The sequence below is a fragment of the Bidens hawaiensis genome, unplaced genomic scaffold (assembly GCF_021521415.1).
Source record: "Bidens hawaiensis isolate Kalapana, Puna unplaced genomic scaffold, B.hawaiensis_p1.1 tig00015448_1, whole genome shotgun sequence".
NCBI lineage: Eukaryota > Viridiplantae > Streptophyta > Magnoliopsida > Asterales > Asteraceae > Bidens > Bidens hawaiensis.
The window spans coordinates 184,293-211,184 of NW_027492380.1; the positions used below are offsets into that span (position 1 = coordinate 184,293).

At 34.3% G+C, this 26,892-nt stretch overlaps 1 protein-coding gene and 2 pseudogenes across 3 annotated transcripts; 1 reads left to right on the forward strand and 2 right to left on the reverse strand.

Moving 5' to 3' along the window:
• Positions 1-7,988: 7,988 nt before the first annotated feature.
• LOC143549201 (transcription elongation factor SPT6 homolog) lies at positions 7,989-13,863 on the forward strand (annotated as a pseudogene). The gene is made up of 14 exons (XR_013138101.1): positions 7,989-8,025; positions 8,090-8,164; positions 8,433-8,544; positions 8,639-8,723; positions 8,810-8,963; positions 9,046-9,452; positions 9,545-9,730; positions 9,812-10,315; positions 10,391-10,501; positions 10,572-11,357; positions 11,442-11,583; positions 11,667-12,835; positions 12,910-13,576; positions 13,631-13,863. The product of XR_013138101.1 is annotated as a transcription elongation factor SPT6 homolog (transcript).
• A 2,438-nt stretch (positions 13,864-16,301) lies between these two features.
• On the reverse strand, positions 16,302-18,306 carry LOC143549202 (putative E3 ubiquitin-protein ligase RHC1A pseudogene; annotated as a pseudogene). The gene is made up of 2 exons (XR_013138102.1): positions 18,284-18,306; positions 16,302-17,232 (listed from the first exon to the last, which is right to left on the reverse strand). The product of XR_013138102.1 is annotated as a putative E3 ubiquitin-protein ligase RHC1A pseudogene (transcript).
• Positions 18,307-24,127: 5,821 nt separating this feature from the next.
• LOC143549203 (calmodulin-7) lies at positions 24,128-25,894 on the reverse strand. The gene is made up of 2 exons (XM_077040164.1): positions 25,785-25,894; positions 24,128-24,616 (listed from the first exon to the last, which is right to left on the reverse strand). Exons 1-2 carry the CDS (start codon positions 25,858-25,860, stop codon positions 24,243-24,245), a joined length of 450 nt encoding a protein of 149 aa, XP_076896279.1. The 5' UTR covers positions 25,861-25,894; the 3' UTR covers positions 24,128-24,242.
• Positions 25,895-26,892: the final 998 nt, after the last annotated feature.

Consider the following 26,892-nt stretch of genomic DNA (forward strand, 5'->3'; position numbering starts at 1 on the left):
CTAACATATATATGACATATTCCCACGTCACATACATCATTGAAACTTCTCTTGTATTTTTCCTAGAGATATTAAAGATTAGTGGGAGCCTTAAGTGTCTCAATCATAACTTACAAGATTTGCAAGAGGTGGGGGAGTGAAAACTTGATATTATTTTAAATACACCTCTTGTACAAGACATTGCTCCATCACAACACTATTTCATCAAAACTTATCTATTTACAATTCACTAATACTCTTACAAAAGTTTCATTATTTCTTAAATGTGGGCATACTCCGATTTCTTACTAAAATAATCCTCACAAGAGAAACTATGGCGACTTACATCATTAATTTGTTTCTCTATTAGAATCTATTGGTCTTTAAATATTGACCCTAAGCGTGAAAATTTCCTGAAGGCTTCTAAAGTTAGTGGGAGTAGTAAAAGTCCTTATAATGACTTTTTACAAGTACAAGAGGTTGGGGGAAGAGAGTCATTAAATTTTACTCCGAATTTAACTCTGATTACACCTCTTGTTCACCATACTGCACCAACTCTTACGCACTTAGAATCCTGAAAATGATAGCAACCTAACCAAGAGCTAATCCATAAAACTGAAACTTCTAATAAACTTAATAATCAACTTAGGAGGCCATCTAGGTTTTAAAACCTACTATCTCTGATGATTATGTAACCTTCATAATAAATTTGAAATGGATGTTGGAAAGTTTAATGATCCTACCCTTTATAATTAAACCATTAGCATCAATCATAATTGACTCCATAAGTCAGCGTAACGTTTTGAGATTTGGTTGAATTACCTAAGAGTGTTCATAACTAAACTAAATCCCAATACGAAATGTTAAGACACTAAAAAGTACGATTGATTGTTAAAATGTTATATTCAAGAGGAAACAAATTATCAAATAATCTTCCTACCTGTATTACAAAAGACTTCTTTAAGGATCATTACTGTTCTAGTAGCCCATAATAGTTAAGAGCTACATTAGATGAACATTAAAACAACTTTTCCTAACAACTGACTTACATATTTACATATTCATAAAACAACCTGAAAGTTCTAAACTGAAAGTCAAAAAAACTTAGTCTGTAAGTCAATAAAATCTATGTATGGGTTAATGTAAAACATCAAAGTGTGATGAAATCTTAATACAATTATTTTCGTCAAGAACCAAGTGGGAGCAACTAAAACAAACTTTTCCTTATATAGATGACATTCTTTTGACAAATATATGCTACATGAGTCAAAACATTGTTCATACATACTTTGATTTAATAGATCTTAGAGATATCCCTTACGTGATAGATATCATAAAATTCTGAGATAGACCCAGAGGGACACTAGTTTTGTTCCATAAGTTTTACCTTAAATGGGTCCTTACGCATGTAACAAACAATATTACTCTCCATTTGAGGATAATAGGACCACTGAGATTATTACCTCATGCTTCGTTAAATAGAAGTCTTATGTAGGTTCAAGTCTATACTCGTTCAGATATTACTCAAAATTGCAACACACTATATATGTCTAGATTAATGTGAAGCATCTAAAATAGTATTAAAATAACTTAAAAGAAAACAAAAGACTATAATTAAGAAAACGAAGTGAGAATTCAAACCGGTTGATTACTCTAAATTTTGTTATACTCAAATATAACAAAATGTAATTTTGGGATGTATTCTTATGTCACCAGAAAAATCTATCTCATGGAGGAGTCACAATGAACTGATAACAACAACCTAATCAATAAATGTTGTTGAGTATTTATCAGCGGACTCATAAGTTTATTAAATTTATATAAGTTATATATTGAAGACTTATTGTAATAAAGTCGGCTACCATGTTTTCTCAAACAGTAACAGTTCGAGAGGTGCTGCATTAAATTTTGATATGAAATTAATTATTGGTTTATGAATGAATTGAGGAAGCTAAATTTCATATTGAATACATTCATGATATGCTTAAGGATCCGATAAAAAAAAGTCTATCACCCATAAGTCTTATATTTAATTAAGACAAGATTACTAATGACAATGTATAATTGCATATCGTACTATGAATGACTAATTATTAATTTTCCTCAGTTTTGATTTTGTATGTCTCTTAATATGTTCTACATGCATAATGACATATAGACAAATTATAATACAAATCAAACGTTCTGAAGGGCTTACTTGAAAATTATGATCATAACAACTTAGGTTTTAAATAAGGACCGCAGTATAATTAATGGGGGTCTTGAGCTGATTTTCAATTCAATGACTGTATTTCTCTGCTCCAGTTTAAGTTTAAAGTTAAAATGAGTTAACTCCTGACCAGGCTTATCTAATACTCATAATAAATGATTACTCGGCCAAGTGGGAGAATGTGAGATTAAATATATAATTATAGATATATTTATGTGTGGCCATCATTATCATTTATATTATAATAGATCAAAATAATTAATTATACCTTATCATATATTAGTTGGGAAATTATTGATGGACCATATTACCCTTAATTAACTGATAAAGGGTTTCCCCTTGGATGTATATAAAGAGAGATAAATATTAACCTCATAACCTAATCACACGCACTTAACAATTTTGGGTGCCTCTTTTCTCCTAAACCGGGTTCCTATCAAGAACCCTAATACCATCCTTAACTATACATCCTAAAGGGGGACTCGATCAAGATGACAAGCATGTCAACTACGCCATACTCCGCTGCGGTTACTACTCTCCTTGCTGTAATAGGTTCATAGGTTTAATATTTATCATGTTTTCTGTTACTTTCATGAATAACTGATCAACATAGATTATATTTAATAAATAAAGGAACCAAAAAAACAATTAAATCAATTTACTTAAGTTATTAGTCAGAGTCTAGTTTAGGTGTTTCTAGGGTCCTTTGGATTCGATATCCGGACTTCATTAGGCTTTAATACAGTCGATAGGTACACTTGCTTGTCTAGTGGTTTAGCATTAGGAGAGTCTAAATTTATAAATTTAAAACTAGGATGTCTAGGTTAGGTTAAAAATCCCTTGTTGGTAAATGGAAGGGGATCAACAAAGTGGAACAGCCGGATACAGTGGGTAATTTAAAGATGGTGGACAGATTAAGGGTCAAGTTGGGGATGGGGGATAAAACTAAATTTTGGCTTGATGTTTGGATTATTGTTGTTTGCTGTTGAAAAAAGGTAGGATATCATGGTTAAAGATTGTTATTGTTGGGTGCAAATCAAATACAGTGGACTAGAGATGGAGTAGATTACCGAGATCGGACCTAGCTAGAGATTTCAATCATGTTTGTCTTTGGCTTATGGTATTAATTTTTACATTAGTCCCAGATATATGGTTATGGAAAGAATTTTAAGGTTATGCAAATGAGTTTATGGTAAAACCCTTGAGGTGGGAATTAGATTACCGGCATAATTAGGTAATTAATGGGAATTTTTAGTTAAAATGGATACCTATTAAAGTTAATTGCTTTGGCAGGAGGCTTTTGTTAGATCGCATTACTACTAAAAAGGTGCTATTGTCAAGGGGCATAAACATAGGTGATGATGCGCGCGTGTTGTCTAACTTGCATACAAAATCATTAGATTATCTTATGGTTCATTGTCGGGTATCCAAGTGGGTTTGGTCAATTAGTCATAGTTGGATGAAATTACCCGTTTCTAGCAATTTTGACACATTGAGAGATGTTTTTGAGTTTTCGAGTAAACATAAAAGTAATAAAGAGGAGTGTTTGGCCATACAAGCTATTTCGATGGTTACATGTCAGTTGATTTGGAATGTTAGAACCGATCCTATTTTCAAAAATAAAGCAAACTTAGTGGACAATTTGGTGTATGAAATCAAAAGTAAAACTACCTCGTTTTTATGGGCGAAACATCGAGGCAAGAATTTGATATTAGATTCGGAGAAATGGAGTAACTTTAATTTTATTAACTTTCCTTTGTAATTTGTATCCTAGACTTGCTTCTTTTGTTGTTTTCTTGTTTTTCTCTTATATTTTCGGGTCACTTGCGGTTTGTAGGTTGACTTCTTTTTTCATTTTATAAAACTTTGGCCTTAAAAAAACTTGAAATGATCTATAAACCAATTCATTTTGTATTGCAATCAACAATATCTTAATGTTAATATCTTCTAAACAAGGAAAGATTTACAAATATGGGGTTCGGATCAAATATAAATTAAATTAATGTACTAACTGTGAGTGTGTAATTATATAATTACGCTACCTGCATATATAATTATACTACTTGATTCGCATAATTAGCACGCTAATTTAATTTTTACGTTAACTTTCCCTAAAATAATAAGAAAAAAACCTACATATTCACGTTATTTATATGTTACTAGCTTTTATCCCCCGTATTACGGGGTTGTTTTACATTATTCATGTTTAATATTTATATATTTTTTAGGATTTTAATTTTATTTATTGTAAGAAAGTTAATAAAATAATTAAGATTTGATGATAAAAGAGTTTCACACATAAATAAGATGTTATAACCCGGTTTAAAAGTTATCTAGGTTTGGTGAGACCCATGACCCATTTTTTTTGTTACTATAAAATTATTTCTTAATTATAAATAATATTTTTTTTTCAAAAAAAAATCGTATATTAATTTTAGTATATCTCTATTTTATAGGATTTTCATATCAAATATTTGATGAGATTAATTTTTAATATAATTAGATGTTCTAATCCATTTAAAAGATTTCTGGGTTTGGTGAGACCCATACCCGTGAATTCGGGTCAAATGCATGAGAAGCCTTCATCTACAAATAAAGTAATATGGTGTTTAGAGAGAATTTAACCATAGAGCTTTTAAATGTTTTCAGTTATATATATACTAGATTTTATCCCCCGTATTACGGGGGCTGTTGTACATTATTCGTTTTTAATATTTATGTATGTATATTTGGATTTTAATTTTATTTATTGTAAGAAAGTTAATAATTAATATACTTGAGGTTTGATGATGAAATGGCTTCACAAATAAATGATATGTTATAATCCGGTTTCAAAAGCTATCTGGGTTTGGTGATCCCCATTACCCGTTTATTTTCTTTATTATAAAATTGTTTCTTAATTATAAATAATATCTTTTTTTTAAATAAAATAGGATATTAATTTTTAGTATATTCCTATTTTATAGAATTTCATATCAAATATTTGATGAGATTATTTTATAATATAATAAGATGTAATAACCCGTTTAAGAGCTATCTGGGTTTGGTGAGACATTTACCCGTGAATTCGGGTCAAATGCGTGAGAAACCTTCATTTACAAATAAAACAATCTGATGGCTTGAGAAAATGGTTGTTTTACATTTTTCGTTTTTTAATATTTATTTTTTGGATTTTTATTTTTTTTATTGTAAGAAAGTTAATAATATACTTAGGGTTTGATGATGAAAGGGTTTCATAAATAAATGATATGTTATAACCCGTTTAAAAGCTACATGGATTTGGTGACCCATGACCCGCTTATGTTTTTTACTACTCCCTCCGTCCCGGTCAAAGTGTCTTAGTTTGAAAAACACAAAGTTTAAGGTGGATTGAATGATTACCTTTTTTGCTAACCAAATGACAATAATGCCCTTGGAAAATGGGTCAACCATATTGTTTATTAATGCTAGTTGTGTGTGCTTAAGAGTAAACTTGGAAATTGGCTAATAAATTTTGAAAGTGGACATTTGTAATGGGATAGATAAAAAAGGAAATATGGACACTTTTAATGGGACGGAGGGAGTATAAAATTGTTTATTAATTATAAATAATATCATTTTCTTTTTAAATTGGATATTAAATTTTAGTATATCCCTATTTTATAGAATTTTCATATCAAATAATTGATAAGATTAATTTTTAATTTAATGAGATGTTATAACCTGTTTAGAGCTATCTGGTTTTGGTAAGACCCATACCCATGAATTTGGGTTAAATCAATGAGAGGCCCCCTTTTAAAAATCAAGAAATCTGGTAGCTTCCATAAAAGGGGGGGAGTGACCACATCGCGACACCATTTAAAAATCAAGAAATCTGGTGACTTCCATAAAATGGGGGAGCGACCATATCGCGACACATAGGATTTTAGGGTTTTTGTTTATATCTAACTAATATATTAAAGCAACACAATTTTGTCCACATATCCTTCACCTAAATTTTCCACATATGCTTCCATGTTATCAACCTTCCATAAATCTATTTTCCACATATTCACAATAAAATTTTAATCAATGATATTGACTTTTATATTTTTGTAACTTATTAATGTAATTATGATATTAATTATTCTAATTATTGTTAGAATTATAAAACTTATTAAATTTACTAGGTTTAATTGTTTATCGTTTCTTCTTTAAAAGGTACATGCTTCGTTCAAATCATAACGCTCCCCATCGTTTGTAACCAGATTCTTCACCTCATCTATAACCGACATTTTTTGTTTCAAAAGGTTTTTGAACGAAAACTCTATATGGATGAAAATATAAGTTTAAACCCGGTATGTATTTGTAAGCTTAGTTTTCAAATAATATTACAAAATTTGTTACTAATTTGTTTTTTTATTTTTTCCAGGTATAATGGTTCATTTATGTTATATTATTCCTTATTTACTGAATTATTTATTTGTAAAGTATATTTTTTTTATGTTACGAACATAGTTTAACATCTTTTGTAATATCTGCTGGTAAAAAACTTATGTCAAATGTTTGTATTGATTGAATATGTTTTTTTACATTTTATATCGTTTCTTGATATGTTTTTCACCCGTGTGTAACACGGGTTATTATCCTAGTATATATTATATGGGTTAGGTTATAATAGGAAGTATAGTTTTTGTAGGAAGGATAGGAAATAATTTTGTCCATTGATTTTAAACATGGAGGGTTGAGATTAGTTTAGGTGGAAATCATGTGTGAAAATAAGGGGAATGACATAAAAGGAATAACACATTTGTTGACTTTCTCTCTTCACATGCAAGGCACATGTTAAATTCTCCTATCATTTTAAAATGTCCATAACTTTTTTTTACGACGTTTTATTGAAAAACAAATTCACCATAATAACGAGTGTCTTTTTATCTTTTACATGAGTACCATATTGCTATATAAAAATTATAAAAAAAATTAGTGCGTTTTTTACGTATTGTGTTTTACCAAAGTTGTGTTTTACAAAATTGTGTTATACAATTGTATTTATCATTGTGTTTTGTTTCTCATAGTGTTTTTTTTCAATTGTGTTTTTTACATTGTGCCATACAATTGTGTTTTTTATTAAGTTTTTATCATTGTGTTTTTTTTCATAGTGTTTTTTTCCATTGTATTTTTTACATTGTGTTTTTTAAATTGTGTTTTTCATAGTGTTTTCCATTGTGTTTTTTTCGGCGGCCGTTTCCAGTAACTTTTTTTCGGCGACTTTTCGGTGAATTTTTCGGCGATTTTTCCGACGAAATTTCTCGAGGATTGTTTTCCGATGACTTTTTGACAACTTTTCAGGTGAAATTTTCCGGCGAAATTTCCATAGACTTTTCCGGCGAGGTGGCGGCGGTGGGTGACGGTTGTGGTGGCGGTGGGCGGTGGAGTGGTGGTGGTTGTAGAAGATGAGTGAAGATGTAAGTGAGTTTTTGAAATTAATTCAAGTGGGTTTTGATATTAAAGTGTTAAGACTAAAATACCCTCCTTCCTAGCCATCTTAGGAAGATCAAACTTCTTATTTGAAAATAATCGTATATTATAGATTTAAGATTATTTATATAAAAAATTAAATAAAATGGGCCAGAAGCCCACGAGACGTTACCGCCTTCCCTTCTTCACCCATGAAAATATTTGACTAGCGTCACCAGATATTGATTTATTTATTATTTAAAATCAAAAATCAATTCCTCGATCAAAAGCCGCTCATAAACATAACATACATACATACATTCACAATCCCTACGTTTGCGATTCCTTCCTTTAGCGTCTGTTTCTAGGGTTTCATCGCGCAATGCCTGGAAAATACAGATTATCCGACGAAGAAGAAGGTGCTCAAACTTAAATAATAAATCAAACTTAAACTTACTTCTCTTTGTCCTCTTATTCTTATAGACGAGCATGAAGTTGAAGACGAAGAGCCTGACGGCGAAGATATCCGTCACCACGACGACGACGAGGAGGACCTTGGTATGAATTTTGCTCAATTTTGGATGTCATTCTCTATCAACTTATCTAGGGTTTGATATTATTAGCTTGTAATGTCATGAAATTAATTAGAAGGTGAAGATCATGGATTTTTGGCTTATAATGTGTTTTACTCACGGAATTAGTTACAAGTATGATACATGTGGTGTCATGATTTATTAAGTTTATTATTTAACATTAGAACTATTGTTGTTTTGTTTCTTTGGTTCGTGGCTTATAATGTGGTTTTACTTATGAACTTATTCAGAAGAAGGTGAAAACGAGTATGAGAAAGATGGTTTCTTAGTGGATGATGTTGATGAAGATGGGGAGGAAGAAGACAGTGATGAGGAGAGACAAAAGAAGAAAAAAAGAAAGAAAAGGTAATTCCTTTTCGTCTTAATTTTTGCTTTCTTATTGTCCATGTGGTCACGTTTGCCTTTCATACCTTCTAACTTCTGCTGCAATGATGCTAAGGGAATCGGAAAAGAACTTTGTTCTTGATGAAGATGACTATGAGCTTCTTCAGGATAATAATGTCGGTTATCGACGCCCGAAGGTTGTGAGTGTTACGCTTTATATTTTTATACTCACGTCATCAATCATATGTAAGATGGTTATATGAACAGAATAGTTATTTAATTTTAGGAGAGTAAAAAGTTTAAGCGGTTAAAGAAAGCAAGGGCTGATGCCGATGAAGGGCCATCTGGATATTCTGATGAGGAAGAGTATGACATAACTGGAAAGGGTGGGCGAAGTGCAGAAGATAAAATCAAACGAAGTTTATTTGATGGTGACGACGGTATGTAACCATGTATATTTTTTTTAATTAAAAACACTGCGTTATGTTTATCATTATCATTCAAATCACTTTTCTGATGTAGGTCCACCTTTAGAGGATGATATTTTTGCTGAAGAGGAACAACAGTTAGTAGAAGTAGATGATGACATTGATGATGAAGAAGACGATATGGCTGACTTCATTGTTGATGAAGATGATGTTGATGAACATGGAGAACCAGCAAGAAGGAAGGTTAACAAGAAAAAACCTAGGCGGGCCCCAGGGGTGTCATCTACTGCAATTCAAGAAGCCCATGACATATTTGGTGATGTGGATGAGCTATTGAGTAAAAGGAAATCAGAGCTAGAAAAGACCGATAGGTATATTGAAGCTGGTGACCAGAGGGAAATGAAACTACAAGGCGAGTTTGAACCAATTATTCTTTCTGAAAAGTACATGACTGAGAATGAGGAGCATATTCGGGTGATGGATATTCCAGAAAGATTGCAGGTAATGATAGCACATACAACGTTTCTCTTATTATCTATGTATATATGCTTGTCGTATTGATTATTCGCTTATTTTGCAATTTGTGGTTTTAGATCTCTGAGGAAAGCACGGGTCCACCGCCAACAGATGGAGTTAGTATCGATGATGAGAGTAACTGGATTCTTAACCAACTTAAGATAGGTATGGTACCTTTGTTCAGCAAAGAAGGATGTGATCTGGCAATACATAAGGGCGATATCATTAGGTTTTTGGAATTTGTGCATGTTCAGAAACTGGATGTAAGTTCTGTTTACCAAAATCTCTTGCATATTGCATTTTTTTAATATGATTTGTGGAACTATTAACATTTTTGTTATCAGGTGCCATTTATTGCTATGTATAGAAAAGATGAGTGCCTGAGTCTTTTTATAGACCCGGAGCCACAAGATGACAAGGACAATCAAAAACCCACGCTGAGGTGGCACAAGATACTTTGGGCTATTTTGGAGTTAGACAGAAAGTGGTTATTGCTTCAAAAACGAAAAAGCGCGTTACAAATATACTACAACAAGCGGTTTGAAGAAGAAAGAAGCGTGTATGATGAAACACGTCTTCACTTGAATCAAAAACTGTTTCATTCAATTACAAGGTCCCTTACAGCTGCTGAGTCAGAACGAGAAATCGATGACGTGGACTCAAAGTTTAATCTGCATTTCCCTCCTATTGATGTTCCTGTCGATGAGATACAATTAAAAAAAACTTTTAAACGACCCAAGAGGAAGTCACAGTACAGCATTTGTTGCAAATCTGGACTATGGGAAGTTGCAAACAAGTTTGGCTACAGCTCTGAAGAATTTGGATTGCTTATTTCTCTTGAACAAATGGTTAGTAAATGACCAAGTACCCTCCCACTTTCACAAAATGACAACTTTTGATGTTTTGATACTTTCTTTTTGCAGAGAACTGATGAATTAGAGGATGCAAAGGAAACACCAGAAGAAGTAGCTTCAAGATTTACGTGTGCAATGTTTGAAAATCCTCAAGATGTTCTCAGAGGAGCTAGACATATGGTATTCTCTAAATATGTTTGTTTTTCAATTGATTATAAATCTATAATGTAACTATGGTTAACTGTTATAGGCGGCGGTTGAGATCAGCTGCGAGCCATGTGTGCGGAGACATATTAGAAGCATATTCATCAATAGCGCGGTGGTGTCGGCTAATCCAACTTCAGATGGCAATGTGGTTATAGACTCGAATCATCAATTTGCAGGGATCAAGTGGTTGAACAACAAACCGATGACTAAATTTAATGATGCCCAATGTCTTCTTATACAAAAGGCAGAAGAAGAAAAACTTATTCAAGTTTCTGTGAAGCTACCTGTATCTATCCATGATCAGTTGATTAATGATGCTTATACTTATTATCTTAGTGATGGCGTGAGTAAATCTGCTCAAATATGGAACGAACAAAGGACACAGATAATCAATGATGCTTTTGACGGTTTGCTTTTACCTTCAATGGCTAAAGAAGCAAGAGTTTTATTAACAAGCAGAGCTAAAAACTGCATACTAATGGAATATGGAAAACATATATGGGATAAAGTATCGGTTGCACCGTATCAGAAGAAAGATCATGATGATAACTCATCTGATGATTATGAAGCTGCACCCAAAGTTATGGCGTGCTGCTGGGGCCCGGGAAATCCCGCTACTACATTTGTGATGTTGGATTCGTGTGGTGATGTACTTGATATATTGTATGCCAGTTCTATAAGCATTCATGGACAAAATTGTAATGATCAACAACGTAAGTTGCATGATCAACAACGTGTTGTTAAGTTCATGAAAGAGCATCAACCTCAGGCTGTTGTTCTTGGAGCTGTTAATTTATCTTGTTATCCACTCAAGGAAACTATTTTCGAGGTAAAATCAAAATTAGCACATTTGTTATCTTTTCATAAAATAGTCAAACAATAATAATTTTATTACTATGTTATGTTTTTACAGATCATATTTAAGATGGTAGAACATAGCCCGAGAGACTTAACCCATGAGATGGATGAAATAAACGTTGTCTATGATGACGAGACTATCCCGCACTTATATGAAAACTCGCGTATTTCATCCGAACAGCTTCAACCGCAATCTGGTAATTAGTTAACCTAAGTAATCACATTTAACGACACACAAATCTAAGTCTAAATCTAATTTTATCATTGTGAAACTTTTCAGGTATTGTTAAACGAGCTGTGGCACTCGGGCGTTATCTTCAAAACCCATTAGCAATGGTGGCGACCCTATGCGGGCCTGCGAAGGAGGTGTTATCTTGGAAACTTACTCCTTTAGAAGGCCTTTTAACTTCTGATGAAAAATACAATATGGTTGAACAAATTATGGTAGATGCCACGAACCAAGTGGGTCTAGATGTGAACTTAGCAATAAGCCATGAATGGTTATTTGCTCCTTTACAATTTGTTTCCGGGCTTGGGCCCAGAAAAGCTGTTTCTTTGCAACGATCGTTGGTTCGTGCTGGTTCGATATACACGCGTAAAGACTTATTGGAACATGGGTTAGGGAAAAAGGTTTTTGTAAATGCAGTCGGCTTCTTACGGGTTCGTCGAAGTGGAAACACTGCTAGCAGTGGTAAATATTTTGACTTTTTAGACGATACGCGAATCCACCCGGAATCATACGGGCTTGCAGAGGAACTGGCTGAAGATATGTACACTGCAGATCGTCAAGATGTTAATGATGAAGATGTACATGAAACGGCAATAGAATACGTGAGAGACAACCCTAGATCGTTAAAAGAACTTAAAGTCCATGCTTATGCGATATCTAAACACTTTGAAAATAAGGAAGACGCATTAAATCTTATATGGATGGAGTTGATTCAAGGGTTTCAAGATTGGCGAAAGCCGTACGAGGAGCCGAGTCTAGTTGAAGCGTTTTATATGGTTACTGGGGAGACGGAGGAGACACTTTCTGAGAGTAAAATGGTCCAAGCAGCCGTCCGTAGGGTTCAACCTCAAAGAGCAGTGTGTGTTCTTGACTCAGGGTTGACTGGTTTACTTAATAAAGAAGACTATAGTGATGGCCGTAAAGACAATGACTTGACCGAGAAGTTAAACGAAGGCGATATTTTAACTTGCAAAATAAAATCAATGATTATCACGAAAGACCGGCGGCTGGTGTTTTTAAGCTGCAAAGAAAGCGACTTAAGAGATGCCCGATCTCAAAACAAGGAAAACATGGATCCTTATTATCACGAAAAGCGCGATAATTTAGACGACGAAAAGGAGAAAGCGCGCAAAGCTAAAGAGTTGGCAAAGAAGCATTTGAAGTCAAGAATGATTGTTCACCCTTGTTTTCAGAACATTACAGCTGATGAAGCAATGGAGGTATTAATGTGCTATTATCCTTTGTTTTTTAATTATTATCAGACCATATAGTAATTATGTTTTTGTTTGAACAGATGTTGTCGGATAAGGAACCTGGTGAGAGTGTCCTTCGCCCTAGCAGCCATGGACCGTCTTATTTGACTTTGACCCTTAAAGTCTATGATGGTGTTTATACTCACAAAGATATTATTGAAGGTGGGAAAGAGAATATGGATATCACAAGCATGTCACGCATTGGAAAAACTTTGAAAATAGGAGATGATGTGTTTGAAGATCTGGACGAGGTGATGTATCGTTATGTTGATCCGTTAGTCGGTCAGTTAAAGAGGATGTTGACTTACCGGAAGTTTAGAGACGGTGGGAAAGCTGAAGTGGATGAAAGTTTAAGGAAGGAGAAAAGTGAAAACCCGTCAAGGATTGTTTACTCATTTGGTATATCACATGAACACCCAGGGACGTTTATTTTAACATATGTAAGGAGTTCAAATCCGCATCATGAGTATGTTGGGTTATATCCAAAAGGGTTCAAGTTCCGCAAGAAGATGTTTGAGGAAATTGATAGACTCGTGGCGTATTTTCAAAGGCACATTGACGATCCGTTAGATGCAGGACCATCAATCCGATCAGTCTCCGCCATGGTGCCGATGCGCAGCCCTGCAGGTGGTGATTCGGGTGGCTGGAACCAATCTGGAGATCGGGGTGAGTCTGTACAGCCAACCAGTCATATGTTTTAAACAACAGGTGATATTTTATTGATGATTTTGGGTTGAATTACTTTGTGAAATGTGATTGCAGGTGGAAGTGATTATAGGAGTGGTGGCGGTCATGACGGACATCCAAGTGGCCTGCCACGGGCTTATGGTGGTGGTTGTGCTCGGGGCCGGGGACAAGGGTGGTACAACAGAGGAAACGAGGGCGGAAATGTTAAGGATGGGGGAAAATTGTGGGGTGGCGTTGGCGGTGGTAGCATGAGTGCTGTGCAATCACAGGCGGGAGGAAGCGGTGCCGGGTGGGGCAGTGGGTGGTAAGTATGGGTGTTACTTCAAACCGTTAACTTTGCACTATGCCACCATGGATGTAATTTTGTTCTATTTTCTTTTAGTTTTAAGATTTCGTTCTGGCTAAACTATATTTTTGTGATTAGTGGTTTATTAATGATCAGAAGTATTAAATGACTAGTACAAAAGGTGTTTGATTTTTTAATGATCAGAAATATTAAATGACTAGTACAATGGTCTCAAGTAACTAGATCAAGCTAACAAAAATTGTGATCACAAGAATAATATGTTGGTGTAGGTTGAATAAAAAGAGCATTGCACATAGTTTATAACATGATAAGAGATGAGTAAAGCGTTAGTAAAGAACACCCTCTAAATGTATGCAAGTTCTATCATTCTTTTGGCTGAAATATACCAAAAGGTAACATCTCACCTTCAACATCATCGTTGTCCTCATCGTCGCCGTGATCATCTTCAATCAGTGGTTCCTCATTCCCTGCATAGAAAAAGAATCATCATCATACAAAATGCATAATTGCACATTTTATGCCATTATGCAAGATTGGAAGAACTAATGTGCATTGGTTGTGACGCGAACACCACTATTTATAACTAAAACTAACTAAGAATCACTAATATAATGAGACAATTTATAGCTTCATACCACTTAATTTCCAAGATCCCTATCTGTTTACAGAACCAATAAATTATTTACAATTCCAGCAAATAAAAGAGAGTCCATAAATATCATCAATTCCATCACATACATATATACATAAAATCTATGGTTTATATGTCACCACAGTTGGATCATTGTTTGGGGGAAGTTAAAAGAGATCATTACTTTTTTTTATTATTTTTTTTACTTTCCTTTCTTATTTTTTTTTAACTTTTGAAGATACTTATAAAGTTATTTATTAACAACTTTGGCAACTTAACTAACAATTCAATTAAAATATATTAAATGCTATCTATAGTGACAGTATGTGAGATAACTGAAACTTCCCATCTAATAGTTGTATAATAAAACAATTGTTATTATTGATCAATCAACGGTTAAAATTTCTTTTTCTTTATTATTTAGCATGTCTTTTTAAGTGGTGAAGAGATGTACTATATCAAAATACGTAAAATCGTAAATAATAAGTCATAATACAAAATAATTAACAAAATTAAAATTACATCATTTTGACCCTTCTAAAGAAGGAAGTTTTGTCATATTCTTCACCCGTATCCTCTATGCCTTAGGTATTGATGGATCTTGATTATGGAACATATCATACAACCTGAAGAAGCGTGTATCGACTTACTTGTATACGATCAACGTTCCTCGGGTACGAGTGTGCTATATCACCGATGGTTTTCCGAGATACGAGTTCTTCCACCTACAAAACGAACAGCACCGTGAGCTTACCCCTCAGAAAGGGACAGAGGGGTCCTCTTTGTGGTAACCCTCCGGTGTGAGAATCAGGTATTGTAGAAGATAATCAGGATGTAAAAGTGAGTAAAGGACTTGGAATATATTTTCTTGCTTGCCTCCAACTGTGGAGGTGGTGTGGTATTTATAGTATTAGGGTTTCCAATGATTGGGCTCAGACCCAATTAGGGCCTTTTTGGCCTCCTCCTATTGCTTCGCGCCACGTGTACTTAGGACACCTGGTGCTTTTTCATTGATTATTCTCTGACCAAGGTATTTCACTTGACCCATGTGCCATCACGTGGTGGCACATGGGCTTTGCTGAGTTGTCCACCCTTCATTGGCAGCTGTCAACATCAGCACATTCTTTATTCCTTAAAAGATACCTTCTGGAAGGTTGTCTGATGAGTACAATCATGGTTGTCCTTATCCTGATTTGGATTAGACTATTCTCATTTGTTGTGTGTCGCTTACGCGCGGTTTTTATCATACAACCCAATCTATGATAAAAAAAATAAAAATAAAAATAGATTGCATACGCCACCGCCTTCTTTTGTAACTCTGATGTCGCCATTTGTTTGGAGATGTCGGGTCAGCTACCGAATGCCAATGATGAGTTGATAATTTGCACCAAGACCATGTGTACCCATACGATGTTAGCGAGTTCACATAACAACAAATGATCAATTGACTATGGTTCCAATCCACGGTTTGTACATAGGTTTGAATTGATGTTCAAACTTCGCTTTGATAGTTCCTCCAAAATCGATGGCATGTTAACACCCTTCAACCAAAGAAGCTTGCCTTCAATGGTACCCATTTAGACCCACAATATGTGAAACTAGCTTGAATATCCACTGCTCGATCGATATCCAGCAGGTTGTTTCTAGTGCAAATAGTTCTAGCCCATTACTGCTTGCTTTAGGTAACTATTTGCATTAATCATATGCTACTGATTCTGTGGGTGCTAACAGGGTGTTGGAAGGGACTATTAAGTTAACAAAAGTCAAAAAATTAATGTCAAATGAAACAAATTGACCAACAACCAACTTTTATTAATATTTTATGACCAAGTCTTGTAGATGCACATGTAACAAAGAAAATAAAAAAGCAACTAACCACTGTTCATCAACATAAAAGGAACACAGAACAAGTGTACACAGTATTGAGTCCGGGATTATGACCCAAAAGGCCACAAGAAAGACCATGGCCCATGTCGTACCCGACCCCCCTTCCTGCTGCCGCCACCTGTCCCCTTTGGTGTTACCTCACGCCTACAAACTGGGCACGAGTTCACCTGGGCTAACCAAGGGGCAATGCAGCCCGAATGATACAAATGTTTACAAGGTAACTTCTTTGCACTAGACCCCAATATAAGTTTCTCTTTACAAACTGCACAATGTGAATCAGACCGCACATCTTTTTTTGAAACTTTAACAGTAGGAATCGCGTCGATTGACAATTTTGAAGCAGGTGGAGTAACAACTTCTTGATCATGAATGTTAAATTGTTCAAAGAATTCTTCAACCCCGGGTCCCACAAACAAATCTGCACCGTTTTCTCGCCTGATTCCAAGTACTTCACTAAAAAGCTCGAAAACACCACCATTGTTGGGGATCCTAACGGGCATGTCGCCTGTGTAAATAGGCCATGGGCCCCACATAATATTGTTGTCATCTTCAGATGATGTGTCTTGAAGTTGTTGATCTCTTTGGCGAGAGTTGTTTTGTTGTGTTTCTTGACGTCTGAAAAGGTTTGAGAAAGTTTCCATGATGCCTGATCTGGGATTTTGATTGTGATTTTGTTCTTGGGTTATTGTGTTTGTGGTTAGTATGTTTTCAAGTTCTTGAACAAAGCCGCCTCCACATTCACAACAAACTTTGGTTTGTAGTATGAGAGTGACCAACTGTCTGCAAGTGTAACACCAGTGGGTGTTTCTGTTGTTTGAGGTAGTTGTTCTGTCTTGCTCCATTTTAGACAAACTGTAGTATTTCAGCCACCATGTTAGAAATAGTTTTTTATAATCCAATTCACCTAAGCAATAATACAAATTTACAAGTGCCCGATACGTGTCAGCTTAATATAGAAGGAATATATCCATGTATTGCTAGTTAATACTAAATCTTATCTTTCATGAGGCTGAAATTCACTATAAAAGGCAATTCGCATAAAAAGTACCGCAATTTACGCAATTTTCCATCTGAGTTACTCAACTAATTTGTCGATTATCGGTATCAGATTCATTTAATACATAAAAAGGACCTTTTGACATGTTATAGCAGTCACCATTTTATTGATATGGGGTACATGCCGTGTCACCTTGGTTGCCTACATGTAGCATGCAACATATGTATGACCTGCTGACTAGACTAGGATGAGCACCTCAAATGGGAAGTTGCATAGAGACCAATACTTGTTCCCCTTCTATTCATAAAAAACATACTCTTGTGAAGTGCTTAAATCAAATTAGTCATATTTTACTGATACGAAAGAAACTTAGTTTATGCATGCTTAAGTATTAAGAAAAGGCATATCAATTTTGCGTGCAGGGAAGAACAAGTAACAGTTGATAAATGTTAGTGATAAACTGCCAACAAATCCAAATCCAAATCCAAATCCAAATCCATTCTGCATTGAATATTAGATCTTCTGCAGATTAACCTCTTTATATTAAAAAGTCAACATTGACTCATTTTCTTAAGAAGAATTTAATAAAAGTCAAGGAAAGTGGACACTAATAACCCCATTAATTTTTCCCAATACACTAAATTACAAGATTTCCGATTATGATTATATAGATCTAAACTCATGGGATCAGCCAAAAGCTAATTCGGATCCAAATAGTAATTAGCTAGTAAATGCATCATTCATACAACTAACTAACTAACTAGGTTAATCATCCGATTGACTGAATTGAATTGAATGTGAATCTGATACTTTATAATCAATTGCAAATGAACACACATAGAGTACGGAAGAAACAAAATCAGACGCATAGAAATCACATACAATAAAGAAAGAATATAATTGTACCTTTGATCCAGAGATCGATCGGAATGAATGTATGTATGTATTTGGCCTGCAACTCTCTCACTGTGGAAGTGATGTGTTGAGGTGTAGTTTAGCGGGGTGGGTGGGTGGAAGATGCTAAAGTGAGCGGGGTGCTACTGATGCCCTCTAACTTGCTCGACTCCACGTGGTTTGGCTGGCTGGTATTTATTTAGTACACATCAGCTTGCTGCTTTCACATGTTTCTTTTTGGCACTAATTATTATGCTCCTCCTTCCTATCTACTCTACTCTACTCTACTCTCTTTCTTTTTAGTAGATGTAGTGTAGCCCATGTATGACCGTCGGCCGAATAATTTCATCAAACTTTTAAAAGATAATAATGTAATCATTTTATTAATTAAATTCCATACAATATGGGTGTTCTTCGGGTTCGTTTTTTGGGTTTTTCGGGTCGGGTTCTTCGGGTTTTAAAGTTTTAAATTTTAACCCGAAACCCAACCCAAATCTCTCACGGGTTTTTCGGGTTGGGTTAATCGGGTTTTGAGTATCCTAGAAAATGAAAACAAAAAAAAGTTTAAAAATCTCCAATGCTAAACTTAAAACAACAAATTCTTCTTTGCTCGTAACGCAAATAATCAAATAATAAACAAACATAACATGATAAAGTCATAAAACAATTCAAAAGACGAGTAAAACTAAGTAACTAACTCGAACAATATCGTCTTCAATTAGACGTGATTTGGTTGTTCGATTTATCGATTACGTTTGCTATTAGTAATAAACAGAAAACATAAATTAACAGCAAACAATAGATCCATAATAGTTGGAATAACAATAGTTGATTAGGCTCAGATTCTGATACCTAAAAATATATTTAATTTCAAAAATAAAAGTTTATTCGGGTTGACATAAAACTTATAATTCAAACCCGAGAACCAACCTAAGTTACTTCGATTCGGGTTAGTCTTTTCTCGGGTTCGGTTTTTTCGGAATGGCTTAGTTCGGGTTCGGGTACGAGTCTTTTCGGGTTGGATTCGGGTTTCAGGTAAAAGTGATAGCCCTAATTTCACCACATATAAGTTTAGAGCTAAAAACGCTCGTTTACTTAAAACATTTTCAATTTATAATTTTCTATATAGCAATTTGTAACACCTAAATTTCATTTACCTTAGATCATGCGTAGTGTCAGGAACACTGCCTCTCGGGACACTTTGGGTGCTATAGAGAGGGGGTCACTTCCCATAAAGCGCTCGGTTGGGGAAAATGTTGATTTTGATTGGTGGGTTGGTTTGTTTAATTTTTTTAATCAAAAATATTAATATTAATAATAAAGAGCAGGGCCGGCCCATAGGGGGGGCTGGTGGTCGACGGCCACAGACCCGACATCCCGTTAGGCTCGATTTTTTTTTAATTTATATGTATTTTTATTAAAACAATATGTATATTTAGTGTTTAAACTCAATTGCATAAACATTAGCTTGGTCTAGTGGCAAAAAGGTATTACTTCCAAACAAAAGGTTATGGGTTCTAGTCTCATTAGAGACATGTTTAATCCTATTTTTATACAAAAGTTTTTTACACAACCTAAATTATAACCAAGTAAACACATTTCAAAATTAAATGTTTAAATCCAACAAAATACTCCTTTTATTTAAGGCCCAAAAATTTTTTTGCATTCGGCCCAAAATTTTTTTTGCTTTCTCAGATTCGGGCCTGATAAAGAGATAATGATTAGTATGAGTTCCATCCACTACACCATTTTAGTCATAAAACCTCCATGATGACCGTGCCGTTACATGACCCATAACGTTCCTATAGAGGTTCCATCCACTACACATGGTCTTATACAGGAAATAAACCCATCATTACATGTGTGGTCACAGGTCCGTGTAAAGGGCAAGCAATCAAGCATTGTACCACGAGACCAATATTAACTTTTTTATTTCACTCATTGCATGTTACATCAAAATACTTGCAAACAACATGAATAAATAACCTAAAAAGAATATTTTTATAACCCGACTAATTTTAAAAACAAAAGTTAGCAAAAATTATTCAAGATGAATTAACTAAAGTAACATACATATATAATTACTTTTGGTATAGATAAAGGTGTAAGCTAGACAAATCACTCATAAGCCATTTGAGATATGTTAGTTAAAAGCTTAAATCAAGTGATTCAAGTCTAAGCTCGAGTATAAAAATAAATTTGTGTAATTAATAAACATGAATTTAAGCTTCGCTTATCTATCCCGCATGCCTAGATGAATTTATTACTTATATAAATTTTTATTTAATTTGTTAAATTGCCATATAAGTGTTAGCATATATAAAATAATGATAAAAATAACTAAACAATATATATATATATATATATAATAAATAGAGAACAAGCCAAGTTCAAACTTGAAAAACTGCCCAACAAAGTTTGAGTTTTAGAAATAGAACTTCAAATAAGTCGTGCTTGAGCTCTCATAAGTTAAACAAGCCAAGCTGGAGGAGCTTAGCTCGCTTACACCCGATATATACAACTTGAAATTTGAATTAAATAAAATAATGTTGAAGTAGTAACTAGTAAATAAGAGTCTACCGAGGTTTTGAAAGAAATCTAAATAACATGATAATAAAAATATTCATAGTAAGGTTTCCGTCTAAATATCCGATCGCTAACTACTTACTCAAATGTAGGTTTAGGTGCTATTTGTTTTTTCAGAGGTAAAATTTTTGCGGTCTGTGGACCACATCTGCAGACATCCGTAGAAGAAAAGATGGACCAAACTGGTGGTGGTGTACGAACTGTGGTAGTTGGTGGCGGTGGACACTAGACGATGGTGGTAGACGGTGGTGGTGATGGTAGTTGTCACACCCCGAACAAAGGCGGCGGAACATGCCGAGGTGTAACGATTGTCCATAAGCACATGACACTAATTAAAGTGATAGTATTTAATAAACTCATTTCATTTCACAACATCGAAAATTTCACATAACAATTATCCATAAAATAACCATAAACAAGATATCACAAAATATGGCAAATTTGATATTGTTCATTTTTACTAATATCCTAAGGTCTTTGATGTCGTTTTCTTCATAATCATAAATCAACCAAGATGCAAACCTGCAACATTTCATAAAATAAAGTTTGTCAACACAAAGGTTGGTGAGCAATTCATAAGTTTAATCATTAGTATATAATAAAGATAGCCACAAAACTTTCATACGAAACGATAAATAAAAGTGGTAATTTGGATAAATAGATATCGCTAAACACATTAGCGACACCTAGCTATAAGGGGATGCCAAATAATTTAGGATTTTATAGTTATCGTTAATTGCATTACGTTAACGACACCTTGCTATAAGGGGATGCCAAATAGTCTAGGATTTTATAGTTCCACCAACCAAAAGCGATAAACACATAGGCATATAAGCATAGAACACCAAATCGAGCAATTATTTAGGTAAAGTATACAACTACGTTTGTGGTTTAAGATTCAAATATAAAGCATTTTGTTGAATAATTATGAAATGTCACCCCAAAATAAAATATGGAAAATGGGGTATGAAGTACTCACCTTCAAGTAGTAAACTTGAAAGATGATAATTTGGAGATTTATCGGAACGACGAGTTTAACACACAATGCCTAAAAAGAAAAGAAGTCTTGAATTTAGAAAGGTTGTCTTGAAGGTCTTTAAACAAAATAAATGTTGAGAAATGTAAATAATTAAAGTTCAAGGTTTAAAATATAACTATTTAAAAATTTATAATAATAACCCTTTAAAAATGTAAGTTTGCTCGAAACCGGGTTAAAGTATCTAACCTTAATATTTACTCAACCTATGTTAAGTAATAAGGTGGGTAAAATGCAAGAATGCAAATCCCTTTGGAATAAAGATACTAAAACGGTTTTTTTTATCGAGTGTTCGGGTTGTCGGTTCGGGTCTTGATAATTGGTCAAACCCAAAGTCAACTTTCCAAAATATTGAATGTTATGAGATAACTCAATAAAATTTAATAAGACTTAACCAAGTATGTAGTTCCATTGTTTTAGAACTAACAACGCACGTTAAGCGAGTGTTCGGTTTGTCGGTCCAAACTTTGTTATGAGATCAAGCTGGATCCAACATTTCCAAGTACTTAAGAAAATATTTAAAAATCAATTTGTAACTATTTTTAAAGAAATATACAAGTCTTGATGGCTAAAAAAAAACACACTTGTGTGTCTTAAGCGAGTAAGAATGGGTTTGGTTTCCACATGTCCAAACACTAAAGAACTTGTATAATAATGTACAAATAAAAAAAATACTTAAAGTTTTACAACCAAAAGTTAACAATAAAGTCTTTAAACAAAAGTTCGGTTTTCGGTTCGGATCGTGTTTCGGGTTAAGACCGAGGCAAGATTCTACAAACCCATAACCATAGAATTTGTAAAAATGATTTTAGAAACTTAGATCTAACAATAAGTATGTTTAAACAATTATTTAACAAAACTAGTAACAAAGTTCGGTTTACGGTTTAGAGCTATTTACGGTTAAACCGAAGCATAGACTCTTAAAAACCCATAACCATGGAACTTGTAAACATGACCAACAAACTAAAATAAGCAAGATTAATATGTATGAACAAGTTATATAAATGTATATATATCAAGGACACGAAGTCCTCCATGAAGCCTTGCCTTATGAGGTCCGAAACCTCACCGACCGGAATCGGAGAAGTAACTACCAAAGGTAAACAAGGGGCGTGTATTATATATATGTTGCACAATCATAAACAAGTATTAATAAGGCTACATAAACTAATTAAGATGAAAGACTAAAAACCTTCAAAAACACTTAAGAAGATAACCTTGAATCTTTGATGTTTGAGAGAGTTTTTTTTTTTGAGTTGTAGCAAGGGATAATGAAGAGGAAAGGTGGTGTATATATAGGGTAATGTTGGTGGTCAAATATGGGTGTGAGACACAAGAGTTTTCATGCAAAATGGATCAAGACAAAAACACAAAACAAAAAAAAATAATAATAAAATAAATAAATAAAAATAAAAATAAAGGTAGGATGTTTTCAAGACCCAACAAGTGTGAAACAATATTGTAACATAAATCCATCATTTTGATTATAACATAAGCTTCGGTTTATAAATCGGGTCGGTTTACATAATAAACAAATACAAAAACGAATACAAACAAGACCCGAAATTGACGAATGTCACAGTGGTGATAATGGATGGTGGACGGTGGTGGTGGCGGATGGTAGGTGGTGGGTTGTGGTTGTGGTGGTGGTGGTAGACGGTGGTGGGCGGTGATGGTGGCGGACGTGCGTGGTTGGTGGTAGGTAGTGATGTTTAACCCTCTGCAAACCTTAGAAGTGGATAAGCCAAATCTGCATCAAGAAAAGTTCGCGCAGACATTTTTTAATGAAACATTTTCGAAAAAACAAACAGTCTACATATGACAATGTCTGCGCGTGGTTTGTACGGCACAAACAAAGGAGTCTGCGCAAACTTTTTAAAAAAAGCAAAGACCACCTTAGACAAGAGTCAAATCAAATACATAGCTAGCTATCTGTTTCGGTCCAGTTAGACATCTAATACACCCCAGTCCAGTTAGACATCTAAAACACCGTCAAAATTTGTAATAATAGAACTTATAAGACGACGAACAATCCAGTACAGTTAGATGTCTAACACCCCAGTCCAGTTAGGAACATCAAAATAAAACACCCCAGTCCAGTTAGGAACATCAAAAACACCGTCGAAACTTATAAGACGACAAATGGGAAAGCAAACGATATGGGGAGAGAGAGGAATGAAATGGAATTGAAGGTATTAACTATTAAGACATGAGCAACTAATATGAAGAGAAGAGAATCACAAACTTAAGCAGCACTTGTCATCATCACAGATACATAATTAAACAAGTTAATTTTAAAACCAATTGACATCAACTAGATAACCCAACCAACACACTATTACCTATTAATCACTTAGCCATCATAACCTTAACAAACTCCTCATAGTTGATTTGACCATCACCATCGACATCCGCCTCTCGGATCATCTCATCAACTTCTTCATCAGTAAGCTTCTCACCAAGATTTGTCATCACATGGCGCAGCTCAGCAGCAGAAATGAACCCGTTTTGGTCTTTGTCAAACACTCTGAACGCCTCTTTCAACTCCTCTTCAGAGTCTGTGTCCTTCATCTTTCTTGCCATCAGGTTTAGAAACTCTGGGAAATCAATGGTGCCATTGCCATCTGCATCCACTTCATTGATCATGTCTTGCAGTTCTGCTTCTGTTGGATTTTGCCCAAGTGATCTCATCACCGTTCCAAGTTCCTTCGTTGTGATGCAACCTGTGCATATACCGTTAACACAATTAGTTATTAACAATTCAAAACTGGTTATCGGGTTTTGCTTTACAGACAAGACAAGGGTACACATGAACAACAAATAGATAGAATGCGGATGACTATATGAGAAAGAAACAAAATGTTACAACTGCGTGCGAAGAAGCTTTTACCGAGATGTACACATAAGAAGTCCAGCTACCAAATATCAAAAGCCCTTTTGCTAACATGTAAGGAATGTAATAACTCAAATCAAAATATTAGATTCACAAAACATATTCCAACCATTAAGAAAAAAAACCCCTGATGTATCTTCCACGTATGAGAATTTTTATGTTACTTTATAATATAAGTATGGGCAAGCCATGCAAATATCCAGTCTTACTAAGCTACACATACACCTAATTTAAAACAGACGTCAAGGTGTGATTTTCATTCAGCCATTACTGTTTCACGGGCACATGTTAACGACTAAAGGGGCACGCTCATAAGATGGCAATGGCAATCAATAAAAAAGTAACAGTAGTAACAACATTAAAGAAACCAATAAAACAAAAGCGTTACCCTTACAGGATTCATTTTGTGTGGTTCACCTAAAGATGAATAAATCAAAATACAGCCCAACATTCAAACATTTGAAATTATTACTTTTTTTTTAATCTCTTTTGAGTTATTTGGTGAAAACTTCAAATTGATATTGACCCCTGTCCCCTGACAAGTTATAGAAATTAAAAAGAATAAAGAAGTCTGCAATTAGAAACCTGACGCATATTGAAAATTAGTGTTATATAACAGTAAAATCTGAATTCTACGAAAGGAACATCAAATTGCAGTTGACTGTATTTATTTATTTGTTCATCTAATAAATAATAAAAACTCAATTAGTGATTAGAAAGGCCAACCTAAAAGTTATTAATTTTGTCCCACTTCATGTTCAACTGGTAAAGAACATACATGGACATGTAATAATAATAATAATAAATAAATAAATCTCTCCTTCACAAAACACCTGCACATCCATGTTCATTTTGTAATTTACAGCGTGGATGCAAGAAATTAAACAATCATTTCATCAAAATAACCATGTAAATCACAATAACACGATTCGATGACATATAACGATCTCAATCAGACATAAATCAAGCAATAAATAAAACAACGAAACGTATCATACCGTCACCATCCTTGTCGAAGAGGCTGAAGGCTTCTTTAAATTCAGAGATCTGGTCATCGGTCAGCTGATCCGCCATTGGATTGATTGATTATTGAGTGAATGATTTGAGAGAGAGAGAGAGAGAGAGAGAGAGAGAAAATAGGGGGCTAGATATATATATAACATAATAATAGGAGGGAGGGGTGGTTTATATACATGGCAATACCAGCTTCAGCTACGCTTCCGGACGTGACCGGTTTATCAAATTCGTTGCATCCGTTTCTACCGCTCTACCCCTATCCCACCCCCACCTCCTTTTTCCGTAATATCCCCCCCCCCACTTAAATTTAAACTTCAAAAACAAAATAATAAATGATGTGTAACAAATAACATTAACTTAACTTTACCACCGCCTAGAAAAATATAATAAAAAAGAAGTTCAATATTATTTTAGTAAGAGTAAAGTGTCATTTTCGTCTTTGTGGTTTAGCAAATGATGCGAATTTAGTTCAAAAAGTTTATTTTTTGCATATGGACCCTTCACGTTTCCCAATTATTACCAATTACATCCAAATCACAAACTCCGTTAAATTGAATCGTTAACTCAGGGGTAGACATATCTTTTCACTCTTTCTTTATTACATGAGTACAGTGCCAAAATCATCCTTGAAGTTTGGTCACATTTGCTAATTTCGTCCAAAAATATTTTTTTCGCAATTAGACCCTCAATGTTTCATAACTGTTGCCAATTTCGTCCAATTGTTAACTCGGTCTAAATTTAACGTTAACTCAGGGGTATTACTGTCCTTTTACATATTTGTTTACACTGTTATTATTATTACGTTGAGCTAAACCCCTTATATGACTAAAAATAAAGAATAATAAGTAAACGGATAATATATTGGACTCAAACATAGGAATCGTAAAATGTTATATATGTCATCAAACAAACACATAATAACAATAATGTAAACAAACATGTAAAAGGACAGTAACACCCATAAGTTAACGATGAATTTAGACCGAGTTAACAATTTGGACGAAATTGACAACGGTTGGGAAAAATCGAGGGTGTACTTGCGAAAAAAAATATTTTTGGAAGAAATTCGTAAATATGACCAATCCTCAT